Below are 16229 nucleotides of genomic sequence, written 5' to 3'. Positions count from 1 at the left end.
TTAACTCATATTAGTTAATATGTAGTTCATGAAAATCTGTCTACACATGCCAAACAAGGGCAGGAACTCTAAAACTAGGTATTCTGGGAAGGCGAAAACACAAACTATCCATTTTCAGATCATCTCATAGAGGAAAACTGGCATCGAAATAATAGTGAAATTGATCTCAAGGTCCTCAGAGAAAGCAATAGTCTAACAAAAGCTTACGGCAGACGAGAACTGCCACATATAGCAACCAATAATATGAGGAAGAAAGCTTGGAATGAATACATAACAATTGCATCAAACATTCAAAATGTACACTACAGTGGACAAAAAGAAAACATGAAACAAGAGAATGGCGCCAATGATGCTGGATCTCTTGGTGAGTATGGCACCACAAGTTTACTCCTGAACCTCATTCCACATATGAAAATGTTTTCTACAAAGTGAGTGGGGAATGTAAAGGGTGTGAAAAAGAGTGTATAATTACAATCTAACAACAAATCACAGCAGCATAGAAAACATTCCTTCCTTATCTTTATAAAAGATTTGGAAGACAATCTGAGCAGTCATCTTAGGATGTTTGCAGATGATGCTGTTTTTTTTTTATCATCTGTGTGGTGCAAAAAATGGGAATTGACCATAAATAATGAAAAATGTGAGGTCATCCACATGAGTGGTAAAAGGACTCCGCATTAAACTTTTGTTACACAATTAATCAATCAAATCTAAAGGCCATAAGTGAAAAAAAAATCTAGGATTTACAATTATGAAAACCTAAATTGGAAAGAACAATAGAAAATGTTATAGGGAAGGTGAACCAAAGATTGCCTTCTATTGGCACAACACTTAGAAGCAGCAACAGATCTACTAAAGAGACGGCCTACACCATGCCTGTCTGTCTTTTGGAGTACTGCTGTGTGGTGTGGGATCTTACGAGATGGATTAATGGAGCACATTCAAAAATTCAAAGAAGAGCAGCACATTTTGTACTGTCAATAAATAGGTGAGATATTGTGATGGACATGATAACAAAATAGAGGTGTTTGTCAATGCGGCAGGACGTATTCATGCTATTTCAATCACCAGCTTTCTCCTCCGAATGCGAAAATATTCCATTGATGCTGGCCTACATAGGGAGAAACGATCATCATAATAAAATGAGGGAAATCAGGGCTAGGTGAGGGATCAAAATAAAAATGCATGCCCTAGTTTACAGATTTAAAATAGAAAAACAAGCATAAACTTTGTATAATATCTTACAGAAGTGGCGACTTTGCCTGCTTTGAAGGCACAGAATTAGAAAGTATAGCAAAAAATATAGAATATGAATGACTAAGGTCTCCAAAAGTTCTTGGCCAATTTATTTCATATATTTTACAAGATACTCTAATGAACATTCAAACAGACATAGGCTGTATATTTTTTTAAGCAACAGTGTATAAGTTTTCTGTTAAGACTGACAGTGAGAAAGAAAATGCAGTGCTGTGCTCTGAAAATGTGTTATTTCATTTTCTTTCTTGCAGTCGGTTTTAATTAAGATAGTAAAGTATTTAAACTACTAGACAAACATTTTCTCTCATATATATTATTCCCCGGTGTATTTTATTTTAATCAAATTAAATATAATTAATATAAGACAATGTGCTGTTTGTTTTCTTCCTTGCAGCTGGTTTTTACAGAAAACCTATATATTAAGAAAATTGTATATGTGGCTTATCGGCTTATGATTAGAATTGGAATTTTCCGAAAAGTTTTGTAATGCTACCCATTCACACATGAAAACTATGTGAAATAATGTTGCTGAAGCTGCTATCCTGGCAGATCCAGCAGCTGGAGAAGTTCCTGTCATACCCCGTACACCAATGATGCCAACTGGCTTACCCATTCAATTTAAGCTATCATAGTTAAAACCAACTGCAAGAAAGGAAATGAAACTGGTCATTTTCACAGCACCATGTTTTCTTCCTCACAGTCAGTTTTAAGAGAACACCTGTACACTGCTGTTTAAAAACAAATACACAGTGTTTGTTTGTTAATTATACAAAAGCTATCCTTTAATTGTAAAAAAGGTAAATAATTTACAGAAATGTTTGATACAGTATTGAATGTGGCTTATCTTCAAGTTTCATTCCTACCTAACACTGTTAATTCATACGTTCCTGTTATGTAGCATGTAAGGGAATTGCCAAAGGTTAATGTTTTTTGTGCTGTAAGCTGTGACAAGATTTACGATCCTTTCTTTTTTGCCAAGTTAACTGCAACTGGAATATCATAACTGGACTTGCTTGAACATTATCTAATCCCTCAGCTACAATAGGATGTAGGCACAGAATTATTTTCCAGAAATATGGCGCGTGTCCACATTATCATCATGACAACGTCGCATCTCTCTGTAGAAATGTGCCAACTTGAATTGGGTGTGGTGGAACAAATCCTGGCCTCTTATGTTCACCTGATTTAACCACAATGAAATTCTGTGTAAGGGGTTACATTGAAGACAGAGTTTGTTGTTCTGCTTCTGAAAAATGTGGACACTCTGCAACAAAGGATAACACAAGCAATTGCCACCATTCATCAAGACTTGCTTTGTAGAATTTGGCAAGAAGATGATTACAAAAGTGACATTTGTCATGTTACAAAAGGTTGCTATACTGAACATTTGTAAATAAAATTTGAAGATTTACTGGAATGACTGCTGTATCAAACATTTCTTTATGTTATTTATCTTTTTCACAATTAAAGGTTACTTTTGTATATCTAATTTATAAACACCTTGTGTCAAACCTATCCCCATCTGAACATTTATTACAGTATCACGTAAAAATCTGAAGTAAATCAGTCAAGAAGTTTCCAAGATTTTTGCTAATAACATTTCCCCTTTATTTATTCACATAGAGTACGTTCCAGATGGACTGCCTGTATCACACTGAGGTGGTCTTGTGGGAAGCATTATATATCGAAACAAATTAGTGTTCAGTTTGGATGCCAAATACAATTTTCATATACAGAGTACAGAAAGTCAATTAAAATAACTACTGACAATATGAGTATGCTGGCTTTCTCAGCAAATTTCATTGATGAAATTGTCTAAGTTTATCAGCACAGACATGGCATCGTGTTGTCACCACAACCTGGCTGATAACGCGAGATTTCATTAGCTACTGGAAAACTTGAGTTGGGAAGTGGGGACATACAATATTCATAAAGTGGTTCATGTACCATAACCTGAGGTGGTATAGCATATTGCTGAAACTGTCGTTATGGTGTGTATTGTTATTTCAAACTTATGCAGGTACAGAGCTTTGCAATACCTGCAGTTTGATTCTGTTTTCTTTATTCCTGCTGAGTGTCTACAATTTTTGATGGTGAATGCAAACAGATTTGACCCTTTGTCAGTTGAAGTAATACATGTTGCATATTAAGGAAAATTATGACATAGTCTCTTACCTCCAACAAATGCATCTCCTGCACCATTTGTATCAATCACTTTTTCTGGAGGTAAGTGAGTGACTGAAAATTCATTGACAATACCATCTGAAAATGAGAAATACAAGTATATTTTAAAAATTCAAATCACAGAGGAATTAAATTAATGGCAAAACTTGAAACAGCGCAGACTTAGTAGTCTCTCATTATAGTATTAGTAGAACACAATATTCTCCTATAATATGCTGATATAAATATACAGTGAAATCTCGTTAGTATGTTGAAAGTCCCAGTTGTATTAAACACACGTTAAAACGACTACTCGTTTATACATTCTCCCTCACTGTTTTATGCATGCAAATTTGGCGGTATTGGTTCTGCTTGGACACTGACACTTCTGATGCCATGAGTTCTGGAAGTGTGGGAGTAGTATGTTTTAGGATGTTGGGTGTGGAAACGTGTGGGGAGACGGTGTCGTTCAATGCTGGCAACTATGTGCATCATACAGATTATTTACTGTGGTAAAAAAGACGTGTAGAAGTAGTTCATAGAGGTTGGCAAAAGTGCCAATGGCTTCCATTTTTTGTTTCCTTCTTCTCCTATCAAATTGTGTACTGATATGTCATGGACAAAAAGACAGTGAGACAGTTAACAAAGAAACATTGAACATTATTCAGAGGACAAAATTCACACAGGAACATGTTGATACTGCACAAGAACTGAACATTCCTCTATTAACATTCCATATAACAGTGAGCAAATGAAAATTCAATGAAGTAACATGTTTGGAACAAGGAAACTAAAACAAGTGTGCGATGGTCAGTTTCCATAAATGTAAAGTGTGCTACTAAATAAATAATACAAGCTCGTGGTTTGAATATTCCAACTGATGGTACCATGGGTTATGCTAAAGTTATGTATTTGGCACAAAAGCTGTGACTCAAAGATTTCAAAGCATCCAATGGTTGGACGGAAAGATTCAAGGACAGAAATAATTTGGTATATAAATATGCTTGAGGTGAGACTGGAAGTGTAAACAATTACACATGAAACAGTACTTTTTTGTCAATCTTAGAAAGGTATAGACCTAATGATGTTTTTAATGTACATGAAAGAGGCTTTTTGTTTTTCACCTTCTGCCTGACAAAATTTTTGAGCTGAGGAGAGGGAAATGTCACAGCAGAAAATTTAGTGCGAAGAGGGGCTAACTGTGAAAGTGAAACAGGAAATTTGGTGCCACTAATAACTGGAAAGGTGAAGATTCCACGGCACTTTAAAAATATGTGATCATTTCCACATAAATATACGGCTAATGCAAAAGCATGGGTAAGAACAAGACTGCCACCAAGTGCAGCGTTGAGAGGCTGTCGGGAGGGGCAGTGTGGGGTGTGGGAGGGGAGGGGGGGGGGGGGGGTAGGTGACGAGTGCAAAACAGGGAGCAGTGAAAGGTGCAAAAGGAGGAGCAGGGAAAGGGAAGGACAAGTAGGTGGCATGGAAAAAGGTGGCATGCAATGAGAGTGATGAGACGTGAACAGGAAGGCCGATCTCGTCTGCACACAACACACGGCTAAATGACCATGCGGATTGCTGATGCAGCATCTGATGCCTCTGATTCTTCCCACTGATAATTATAAGTATTCCTACTAACCAATCTCCCTTGACCCTCTCTTCACTTATCCCAACACACACACACATTGCCATACCTCATCTACTCCCTTTCGCCCATGTTTGTAATGTATTTATCTGTATTCCGACATATTTCAAGCATTTGCGCATATTTTTAAATATCTGTGCATGCTTTTGCATGTCTTTAGGTATTTCTATGCATCTTTTCTGTAATCCAGCTCCCCTCACAACCATCGAACACCTTCATTTGCTCATTTCCATTTCCGATACACCATCCCTACCATACCGTGGTCCTTAAATGCTGCCTAAACTGTGGAATCTCCCCCCCCCCCCCCCCCCCCAATGGTCTAGTCCATAATTTAATCAACCTGCTGACATCCTACTACTGGCTCGAGCCACCACTAGCCAACCCCTATCCTGCCCAGTGTCCCTCCTTGAAAAATCTCTTGAAGCATGCAGACCCTGCCTAGCTGACCTTTTCAACTTGCCGCATTCCCCAAAACTCTCTACCAACATTCCATCAAAATCCTCAGTCCCACACAATTTCACTCCTATCCAAATCCGTGCCTTTAGTCCTACACCCAAATTTAACTGTGTTGGACTTGTGAAAGACCTACTCTTCTCCTCCTGATCCCAGTAATGGTAACACTTCTTTGCACTGATCCCTCCAACCAAAGGCAACTTAATAACAAAATTGAGTCCTGCCTCTCCCAGTTCATATCACCAGCCAACTATGATTCTCCCCTCCCACTTAACCACCCCTTGGTCACCTTCCAGGAATTCCTTACCTTCTACTTTGCCTCACACCATCTTTCCCCACGTCCCTTCCTAAGAACACCAACTTTTCAACAGAAGGAAGGATATCCACATAAAACCTCAAATCTAATCCTGACCTAATCATCCAATCTACAGACAAGGTTTCCACCACTACTGTTATGAATCACCGTGACTACTTGGCCGAAGGCCTCTGCCAATTACCTGACTGCTCCACCTATAAACTCTGCCAGAGGAGCCCCATCCCAGAAGTCCAACATAATCTATACCTGCTTGAAGCCTTAAGCTCTTCCCAGAACTTCTCCCTCAGTCTATTTCCCTTCTCATCCCTATGACACCCCACACACTCACCTTTCACATGCTCCACAAAATCCTCATACCCAACAATCCTGTGCGACCCATTGTAACTGGTTATTGTGCCTCATTGAAAGAATTTCGACTCTCACAGACCAACATCTCCAACTAATTAATATAGCCTCCCACATCGAAGATACCAACCACTTCCTTCGCCGACTCTCTAACATTCCTACCCCTTTACTTCCTGGATTCCTACTCATCACTATTGAAACCACTTCCGTATACACCGACATCTCTCATACCCGTAGTCTTGCTGCTACTGAACAGTACCTTTCAAAACATCTTTCAGAGTCAAAACCATACACCTCATATACCTTACTAATTCTATCCTATCTTGCAATTACTTCTCCTTTGAAGAGAAAGTATGCAAATCAATTTGTGGAACAGCCATTGGCTCCCACATGGCAACCTCCTATACCAATCTGTTTATGGGTCATCTAGAGGAGACTTTCGTAGCCTCCTAAAACACCAATCCCCTAGTCTGGTTCAGGTTCACTGATGGCATTTTCATAATCTGCACTCCGGGCCAAGACACCCTTTCCTCATTCCTTCAAAACTTCAATGCCTACCCTCCCACCTGCTTCAGCTGGTCCTCCTCAAACCAGTGTGCCACCACCCTGGACATTGCCCTCCTCCTTTCTGATGGCTCTATCCTCTATCCACACCTCTGCCCACATTAAACCCACTAACCACCAATAATAACAGGATTTCAACAGCTGTAATCACTTTCACACACAAAAAGAAGTCCCTTCCGTACTGCCTGACCACCCAGAGATGGCTTATCTGCAACGACAAGAACTCCCTTGCCTAGTACGCTGAGAATCTCACCAAGGCCTTCACAAACAGGCACTGCCCCCAGACCTAGTAAGCAAACAGATCTCCTGTGCCATTTTCAAACACATCCCAAATCCTATCACTATTAAAGAATTAGCTGCAAAGGATTACCACCTTCATCCCCTAACACCACCCCAGAATTAAACAATTGAGTCACATCCTTTGTCAGGACTTTAATTACCTATCAGCACCCCCTGAAACGAGGGAGATCCTACCCTAGATCCTTTCCACGCCTCTTAAAGTGGTGTTCCATCGCCCACCCAACCTTCACAATATTCTGCTCCATCCCTACGCCACTCCCAATCCCAACCCCTTGCCACAGGGATCATATTTCTGTGGAAGACCCACACGCAAAACCTGCCCGATCTACCTACTCAGCTCTTTCTATTCATGCCCTACCCTACCTGATCAGATGTTGGGCTACCTGTGAAAGCACCCATCCCATACATCAGCTCGCTGCAATCACTGCACATCCTTTTTACTGGTATGACTACCAACCAGCTGTTTACCAGGATGGAGAGCCACCGCCAAACTGTGGCCAAGAACAAAGTGGACCATCCTGTGGTACAGCATTCAGCTGAACACATTATGCTTTATTTCAATGCTGCTTCAGAATCTGGGCCTTTTGGATGAGCCCATCCAGCACTAGCTTTTTTGAACTGCACACACAAGCGTTATCCTTACAACACATTCTCTGCTCCTGGAATTATCTTGGCCTCAAAGTACAGTAACCAGCTATCTCCACCCAACAGTTAGTGCCCCCTATGCCGAACGTGTCACCTCCCCCCTATTCACATATCCTCACCCTCGTCGTGAACAGCACTCTGCCAATGCAACTGTCTGTCTTTCCCCTATCCTGCTTCTCTCCTTTTCCACTCCCCCTCACCTCATATCCTCTTGACACTGTGCCTTGTGGCAGTCTTGTCATGCCTCCATCTAATCACTGCATGCTCTAACAGACAGTGCTATTCTCTCCTTCCACCCATACCCTGCTATCCCACCCTCTTCCCCGTCCCCTCCAGATAGCTGCTTTCGTTCACAAGACAATTGCATTCCGGGTCAAGCTGCTGGAGATGGTGGTGACGCGCGCGTGTGTGTGTGTGTGTGTGTGTGTGTGTGTGTGTGTGTGTGTGTGTGTGTGTGTAGGCAAACTCCATGGTGATTAACAAACTATCCTTCTCCTTAACTGGAGTTTCCACTGTTTTATACAAATGCAGTGTTTTTTCCTACCAACTGTGCAAACCACCTCATGCCACTCAACCAAGACATTGCAAAATGCCACCAACAACTGTATAGAAGAAGCTGGTCAGCCTTCATATTACAATGAGAAAGGTAACAATCTTGGATGCTATGCATTTTGTAACAAGTGCCTGGGGCTTCATGCAAGGAGGCACAATCCCAAAATATTTCAAGAAAGCTGGCTTTCATCAGATACTAACACAAAACATCACAACAGGAAATGAAAGAATTGCAGTTGAAAAGTGGCAGCAAATAATGGGGCAAGAAGAGAACATTGACTTCCTTAACTTCAATGCACATGATGAAGGTGTTGCTGTCTGCCAGTCTATGACAACATATTAAATGTGGCAGGAACAGATGGCAGAGAAACAAGAAGAAAATGAAGCTTAGGATGAGCCAGAACCTTTGCTAGTTCCTCTAATATCAAAGGCTACTGAAGCAGTGGTCACAGTTAAGTGTTAAGTATCGAGTTTTGATGCCAACGCTGAAGCAATGAATGTGCACTGTATCTTATTGTATTACAGTGCAGTTATGCTAAAGTGTATACGGTATACTGTAGTCTGCTGAAATGACTATCCATATTCAGTTATTAGAGTAATTTACTACTAGAGAGACACTACATGACTTTCATTTGTACCGAGAAATGTAATGAAAATTGCAATGATAGTGTGTTTTTATTTTTTTATAAATCATGTGCCTGAGTCATATTTTGACTGCTAGAGGCTGAGCACTCACACAATGTGACTTTCCTTCATCTGAACTAGCTGACTGCAGAATTGTACAAGTCTGACGAATTGGATTTAACCAATATTGCTGTATTAACACACTTTTTCTTTTTGTATTCCAGCACATAATACTAAGAGTTTCTGGATGTGATATTTCCAATGTACTTTCAAAAACGCACACTTTGGATTATAATGTATTATGACAGCATGTCAGGAAGTGTGGCGTTAAGAGATTGCATGCTGTGGGTGGACAAAAATATGGAAACACCTCAAGAAATACATGCCTGAACATAAATGCAGATGCTAGCCCAGCCTGCAGATAGCACTGTTGTATCTGGCCACTAACAGCATCTGTTTCCAATAATTCCAAGTGTCACTCATGGTCACAACTATGTTCTGTGTAGTTGTGAGTGCATTACGTCAGAGCTCTTCCACATTCGAACATGGGCAAATTGTTGCTACTCACATAGTGGGTGCTTCCATAATCAATGTAGTGGAACTGTTGGGTGTTTCGAAAAAGTGCATGTTGAGTGATCCTGGTGGACAGTCATTGAAGAGGTTGATTTATTGGTTGTTGGAGTTACAGGGACCAAACTGTAAGGTCATCAGACCATTCATCTGATATGTATTGAAACAGGAATAACCCTCAGAAGAGGGATACAACAGCCTAATCCTGGGAAGCCCAAATTTAGGCAAGATACAGACAGAGATGAAATCAAATCAGGTGAGAGAGCTGCTCTGCTCAGAATACAGTTAGTGGTCCCTTGAGCATGGTATGCAGTGAATGATGCACCCTCTGCATCCCATCACCACCACCTCACCATCCATTACCCAAATGAATGAGCAACAGATACAATATGATAAAAGTTTAGGAAAGATGAAACATTAAAAACGGAAAACATTTAAGACCAAGGAGAATATGAAGTCGGGAAGAGTAGGGGCCGGGCCAGGCCAGACCACTGAGCAATGGCCTGAGCCTGGGCCAGAGCAGGCGAGACATGCCCCTCCAACTTCTCTGGAGGTTAATGAGGCTAAAATGCCCCACTTCACAGAGATGACTAGGAACCAAGTTCGGGGTTGAAACCTAAACCCAGGTCAACCAATCTGACGTAGTTCACTAACACCAGAGGTAGCGTGTCAGGATGTTTTAAGATATTGCCACAAAGCAGTCAAATTTGGGCAGTCTAGCAGGATGCGGGCCACTGCCAGGCGGGCATCACATCGGCAGTAAGGTGAGTCCTCACGTCAGAGAATGTGGCTTTGGGTCAATCTTTGCTTAAGGTTATGAAGATGGGGAAGTCACATCAGATGAGCATCAATGACCAGCCCCAAAGTGCAATAAATCACTACCACATTGAGTAATTGGTCATTGAGGTAAAGTTATGACTGTGGATGAACAGTACACGATGACGACAACAGAAATGCATGATGTGAATCTTGGCAGTGAAAAACTGAAAGCTGTGGGTGATGGCCCATAACTGTGGTTTTTGGACAGCATCCTGCACTTGCTGTTCAGCAACACCCACACTCGACGAGCAATAGTACAAGCAAAGATCGCTGACATACAAGGAGGGTAATACTGATGACCCCACAGGTGATGCTAGACTGTTAATGGCCACTAATCCCCTGTGGGACACCATTCCTTAGGTATTGGGGGTACTGTGGGAAGCACCAACTTGAACCTGGAAAGTATGGTGCAACAAAAAGTTCTGGACAAAAATTGGAGGTCAGTCACGTCAGGTAGCAAGGATGTGGTGTTGCCATGTGATGTCCAAAGCCTTTTGTAGGTCTAAGAAGACAGCAATAAACTGTTGTAGAGATGGCAGACTATAGGCAAACCAAATTATCAGCAGTGTAAGAGCCTTGGCAATAGTCACTCTGGGACAGAGCCAGAAGGCTCCAAGACTCAAGAAGCCGACACAGCCGCAAGCTCACCATGCGTTTGAGTAACTCAGAGAGAACATTGGTGAAACTAACTGTGTAATAGCTTTCCTTCTCTAGGGGAAACTTACCTGGTTTCAGTAGCAAGATGATGATGCTCTCCCGTCCTTGAGATGGAAGCTCACCCTCACTCCATATACAGTTGAAGATGATAAGGACATGATGCTGACAATCCACTGATAGGTGTTTGAGCATTTGGTTGTGAATGTGGTCTGGTCCTGTGGCTGTATCAGGGCAAAGGACCAAGGCACTGAAGAATTCCCATTCACTGCTTGGAGCATTATAGGCTTCCAAGTGGTGCGTAGTGAAAGATACGTGCAGTCGTTCAATCTTCTATTTAAGGACACAAAGGCAGCTTTATAGTTCTCAGATGCAGAGGCTTGAGCATAATGCAGAGCAAAATGTTCAGCAACAGCATCTGGAGCAGTGAAGACAGTGCCCTTAAAGGAAATTCCAGAAAAACCTGCAGGGGCCTGGTACCCAGAGAGGCATTCGATCCCCATCCAAACCTGCGAAGGAGATGTATGTGGTCCAATGGTTGAAACATACCATTCACAGCATTCTTGATTCCATCATTTTATTAGGTGGTGGACCTCGGCATGAAGCTATTTAAAGGCAATGATGTGCTCAACTGATGGATGCCGCTTATAGTGCTGGAGAGCCTGACTACGATCTCTAATGGCCTCAGTGATTTCCACGGTCCACCAAAGTACTACCTTTTGAAGAACAAGAGATTGCTAAGTCAGCTGCTGATAGACTGGCTGTTGTTGCATTCAGGACCGCCTTGTCAATGTTTTCATTTAGTGGGGAGCTCAAAATGGTAGTGGAGGTGAAAGCGTCCAAGTTGGCATTGTGGAGAGCCTCTCTCAATGGCCGCCCAGGGGAGTGACGCCAAGGGAGGGACAGGAAGACTGGAAAGTGGTTGCTACCACCCAAGTCATTGTGGACTCTCCAGTGGATGGATGAGGAAGACAAGGGCTACAAATAGAAAGATCAATGGTTGAGTAAGTTCTATGCGCTATATTGAAATATGTAGAGGCACCAGAATTCAAGAGACAGAGGTCCAAATGTGCCAGTAAGTTTTCAATGTCTTTACCATGGCCACTGATCATGGATCCATCCCAAAAGGGGTTATGGGCACTGAAGTCACCCAAGATCAGGAAAGGTTGGGAAGCCAAGAAACCAATGAAGACAATGCATTCTGAGACACTCCACCATAGGGAAGGAGATAAACATTACAGATGGTGAAATCCTAAAATGCCCTTATCTGAACAGCCACAGCCTCCAAAGTTGTATCAAGAGGCACATGCCTGCTATATACAGAGTTCACAACACAAGTGTTAACTCCACCTGACACCCTATCATAATCGGCAATTCTTAAAATATCCCTGGTAGCCACAAAGGGCCAGGGTCCATTTTGCTGGAAACCAAGTTTCGTAAAGGACAACGCAGAAGGTGGGGGAAGAGTCTAAGAGATGATGTAGGTCAGCCAGGTGCTGTAAAAACCACTGTAATTCCATTGAAGAACCAGGCTGTCAGTGTACTGTAAGGGCCTGAAGGGCCCAAGGAAACAGGTTATATCCTAGGGTCACCTGTTGCCAATGGCTGAGAGGGTTTGGTATCAAAATAGGGTTCTGAGACACATTTTGTGGAGCAATCTGGAGCTCAGGGACCACTGGCATCATTGTTGTGGCCACAGAAGCAGAACATGTGGGATCTGGTGGCATGCTGCCACTGGGATTTCGCACGCGCACACACACACACGCGCACACATGCGTATGGATCCATATCACATTTATATACCATCACCTTGACTTTTTCAGGCAATGAACAATACTCAAAGACCAAGGTGAAGGCCCCGGCGGTATCTCTATTGTCCTTTGGCCCCTATGGACAAGACAGACAAAGGGTACGAACAATTGCTACTATCACGGTATATTGATAATTTTGACTTATGGATCATCTGACAGCAACTGAATAAAACACAATTTTAGTGCCATACGCGTTTCGCCTTTATTTTCTGCAAGGCATCATCAGTGGCAGGTTGTGTGGACAATTTCTTACATATTACACTCCTGTTGCATTTTATGTGTTCTTCTTCTTCTTATGAATGCCAATTTGCGTTTTTTTTCCGCATTCGACAGCACTGTGAACTGAATGCTTGTTTTAATGCAATGTTTTGGTTTCTATTGCCGACTGTCAGACGGCCCATAAGTAAAAATTATCAATATACCATAATATTACATGCAACTGAGGAAGACAGGACTACAAAAAATTGCTACTAGTTGGCATGTAGCTCATCATCAGACTGCAAGAGATGGTCAAAATGAAAAATGAGGTCTTGAGCCATGTTTAGACTGTTACGGGGAGTGATAGTCACCAGAATGTCATCCAGCTTGTCACTAGCATGCGAAGCCCCTGACTGGCCAGGGGATGCTGTTTTAATCAAAACTGACCCACTCTTCCTTTGGAGGTTGCTGCAACTTCAACAAATTTGTCCTGTACTCACAGAAGTGTTGTGACCCCCCCCCCCCCCCCCTTCTGGGCAGGGGGCTTTGACGAGGATTGTGATTAAAAATAAAGGACGACAACTGCAACAGTCAGTGCAGAACTGAATGTAACACTCACAAACCCTGTCCGCATGAAGACAATTTGAATGGAACTCCATAAGCAGGGAATTATAGGGTTAGATGGAATTCCGGAACAATTCATCAGTGACACAGATGACCGTAACAGGAAAATAAGATGCTGAAGCCATAAAAATACATGTACTGTGGAGCAATGGAAGAATGTAATTTGATCATATGAATCTTGTTGCAGGACTGTTTCCAACTTCTGGCTCAGTTTATGTGCTAAGAGTGAAATATGGCAGCAGTTCAAATGATGATTTGGGCAGCCAGATCATGGTATTCTATGGGCTCCATAGTTACTCTGCCTGATCACATTACTGCCAAGGATTCTGTGACCATTTTGGCTGATTAGGTCCATCCCATGGTACAATGTTTGTTTCCCCAATGGCGATGCTGTGTTTCAAAATGACAGGACTCCTATTCACATAGCTCACAACATCCAGGATTGGTTATGTGAGCACAGTGATGAAGTGTCACATTAGACAACCATATCTTAATATTTTTGAGCCTTTGTGGTTTACTTTGGAGAGGAGGGCGTGTTATCACTATCCACGTCCATCATCATTACCTGAACTTGCCACTATCCACTATTTTGCAGGAAGAATGGTATAAGATTACCTTGAAAACCATACATGGCCTGTTTTTATCTATTTGGAGATGAAAGGAAGCGGTTTTGAATGCCAATGGTTTTCCTACACTGTATTAGGCATTTTTTTGGTCCATTGCCTTATTTCCTCAAATGTGGTACCCACGATGGTACGTTCTGCCACCTATGACATTCAAATTTGATGAAACGCAGAGTGTGTCAAATAAAAGTTACCTTTTGCTAGCAATACAGGATTTTCCCCTTGTGTAATGATTGCTATTCTGGGCCGCTTTTTATTAAGCTTAGGAAGCTGAGTAATTTTCAGAGCAACTTCCCTGAGGTCTTCAGTTCCAAATTTTTGTGATTTTGCAAAAGCTGCTGCCTCCTGAAAGAGCAAACATGATTATTTGTGTGTGCTGCAGTTCAAAGAAACAAAGGTAATCTCAAACAAAAAACTTGTAACCTTACATGTTGCAAGTAAATGTCACTTTTGGAGATACAAGCACCATTAAATTTTTTTACCCAAAATTTCATTTTAAAGAAGAAACAGTAGGGTACAATTAACATCCTGTTGGTTATGAGGTCATTAGAGACAGAACACAAGCTTGGACAGAGAAAGGATGGGCATGGAAACATTACGAAGAAACTACTGAGAGTATACTGCATATTAGGAAGGACTTTTACTGCATGCTCTTCACTTAACAGCTACTACAGCAACCTACTTGCTATGGTGTTTCAATAATCTCTGTGTGTCGTATGGAACTGCATTATCTAATTTCATAGCAAGAAATAAAATAGAAAGAAACATTCCACATGGGAAAAATATATTAAAAACAAAGATTCCATGACTTACCAAGAGGGAAAGCGCAGGTAGACAGGCACAATAAAAAAAACACACACAAACACTCACAAAATTTTGAGCTTTCGCAACCCACAGTTGCTTCGCCAGGAAAGAGGGAAGGAGAGGGAAAGATGAAAGGATGTTGGTTTTAAGGGAGAGGGTAAGGAGTCATTCCAATCCCGGGAGCGGAAAGACTTACCTTAGGGGAAAAAAGGACAGGTATACACTCGCGCGCACACGCACACATATCCATCCACACATATACAGACACAAGCAGACATATTTAAAGCAAAGGGTTTCAGCAGAGATGTCAGTCCAGGCGGAAGTGCAGAGGCAAAGATGATGTTGAATGACAGGTGAGGTATGAGTGGCGGCAACTTGAAATTAGCGGAGATTGAGGCCTGGTGGATAACGGGAAGAGAGGATATATTGAAGGGCAAGTTCCCATCTCCGGAGTTTGGATAGGTTGGTGTTGGTAGGAAGTATCCAGATAACTTGGATGGTGTAACGCTATGCCAAGATGTGCTGGCCGTGCACCAAAGCATGTTTAGCCACAGGGTGATACTCATTACCAACAAACACTATCTGCCTGTGTCCATTTATGCGAATGGACAGTTTGTTGCTGGTCATTCCCACACAGAAAGCGTCACAGTGTAGGCAGGTCAGTTGGTAAATCACGTGGGTGCTTTCACACGTGGCTCTGCCTTTGATCGTGTACACCTTCCGGGTTACAGGACTGGAGTAGGTGGTGGTGGGAGGGTGCATGGGACAGCTTTTACACCGGCGGCAGTTACACGGGTAGGAGCCAGAGGGTAGGGAAGGTGGTTTGGGGATTTCATAGGGATGAACCAAGAGGTTACGAAGGTTAGGTGGACGGCGAAAAGACACTCTTGGTGGAGTGGGGAGAATTTCATGAAGGATGGGTCTCATTTCGGGGCAGGGTTTGAGGAAGTCGTATCCCTGCTGGAGAGCCACATTCAGAGTCTGATCCAGTCCCGGGAAGTATCCTGTCACAAGTGGGACACTTTTGGGGTTCTTCTGTGAGAGGGTCTGGGTTTGAGGGGATGAGGAAGTGGCTCTGGTTATTTGCTTCTGTACCAGGTCAGGAGAGTAGTTGCGGGATGCGAAAGCTGTTTTCAGGTTGTTGGTGTAATGGTTCAGGTATTCAGGACTGGAGCAGATTCATTTGCCATGAAGGCCTAGGCTGTAGGGAAGGGACCGTTTGATATGGAATGGGTGGCAGCTGTCATAATGGAGGTACTGTT

General features: G+C 42.2%; 1 protein-coding gene across 3 annotated transcripts in view; it reads right to left on the bottom strand.

The window, feature by feature from the left end:
- Nucleotides 1–16229, bottom strand: part of LOC126336438 (uncharacterized) — a 96850-nt gene that overhangs the window by 23202 nt on the left and 57419 nt on the right. For all 3 annotated transcript variants that reach the window (XM_050000133.1, XM_050000132.1, XM_050000135.1), the window contains 2 exons: nucleotides 14358–14508; nucleotides 3433–3519 (listed from right to left, as the gene is read on the bottom strand). In XM_050000133.1, coding sequence (XP_049856090.1) covers nucleotides 3433–3519; nucleotides 14358–14508 — 238 coding nt within the window. The remainder of the gene's footprint in view (nucleotides 1–3432; nucleotides 3520–14357; nucleotides 14509–16229) is intronic.

Source organism: Schistocerca gregaria, chromosome 2 (genome assembly GCF_023897955.1).
Source record: "Schistocerca gregaria isolate iqSchGreg1 chromosome 2, iqSchGreg1.2, whole genome shotgun sequence".
In the NCBI taxonomy this organism is placed as follows: domain Eukaryota; kingdom Metazoa; phylum Arthropoda; class Insecta; order Orthoptera; family Acrididae; genus Schistocerca; species Schistocerca gregaria.
Note: the sequence above shows the minus strand (reverse complement) of the source record. Positions and strands in the feature narration are given on the sequence as shown.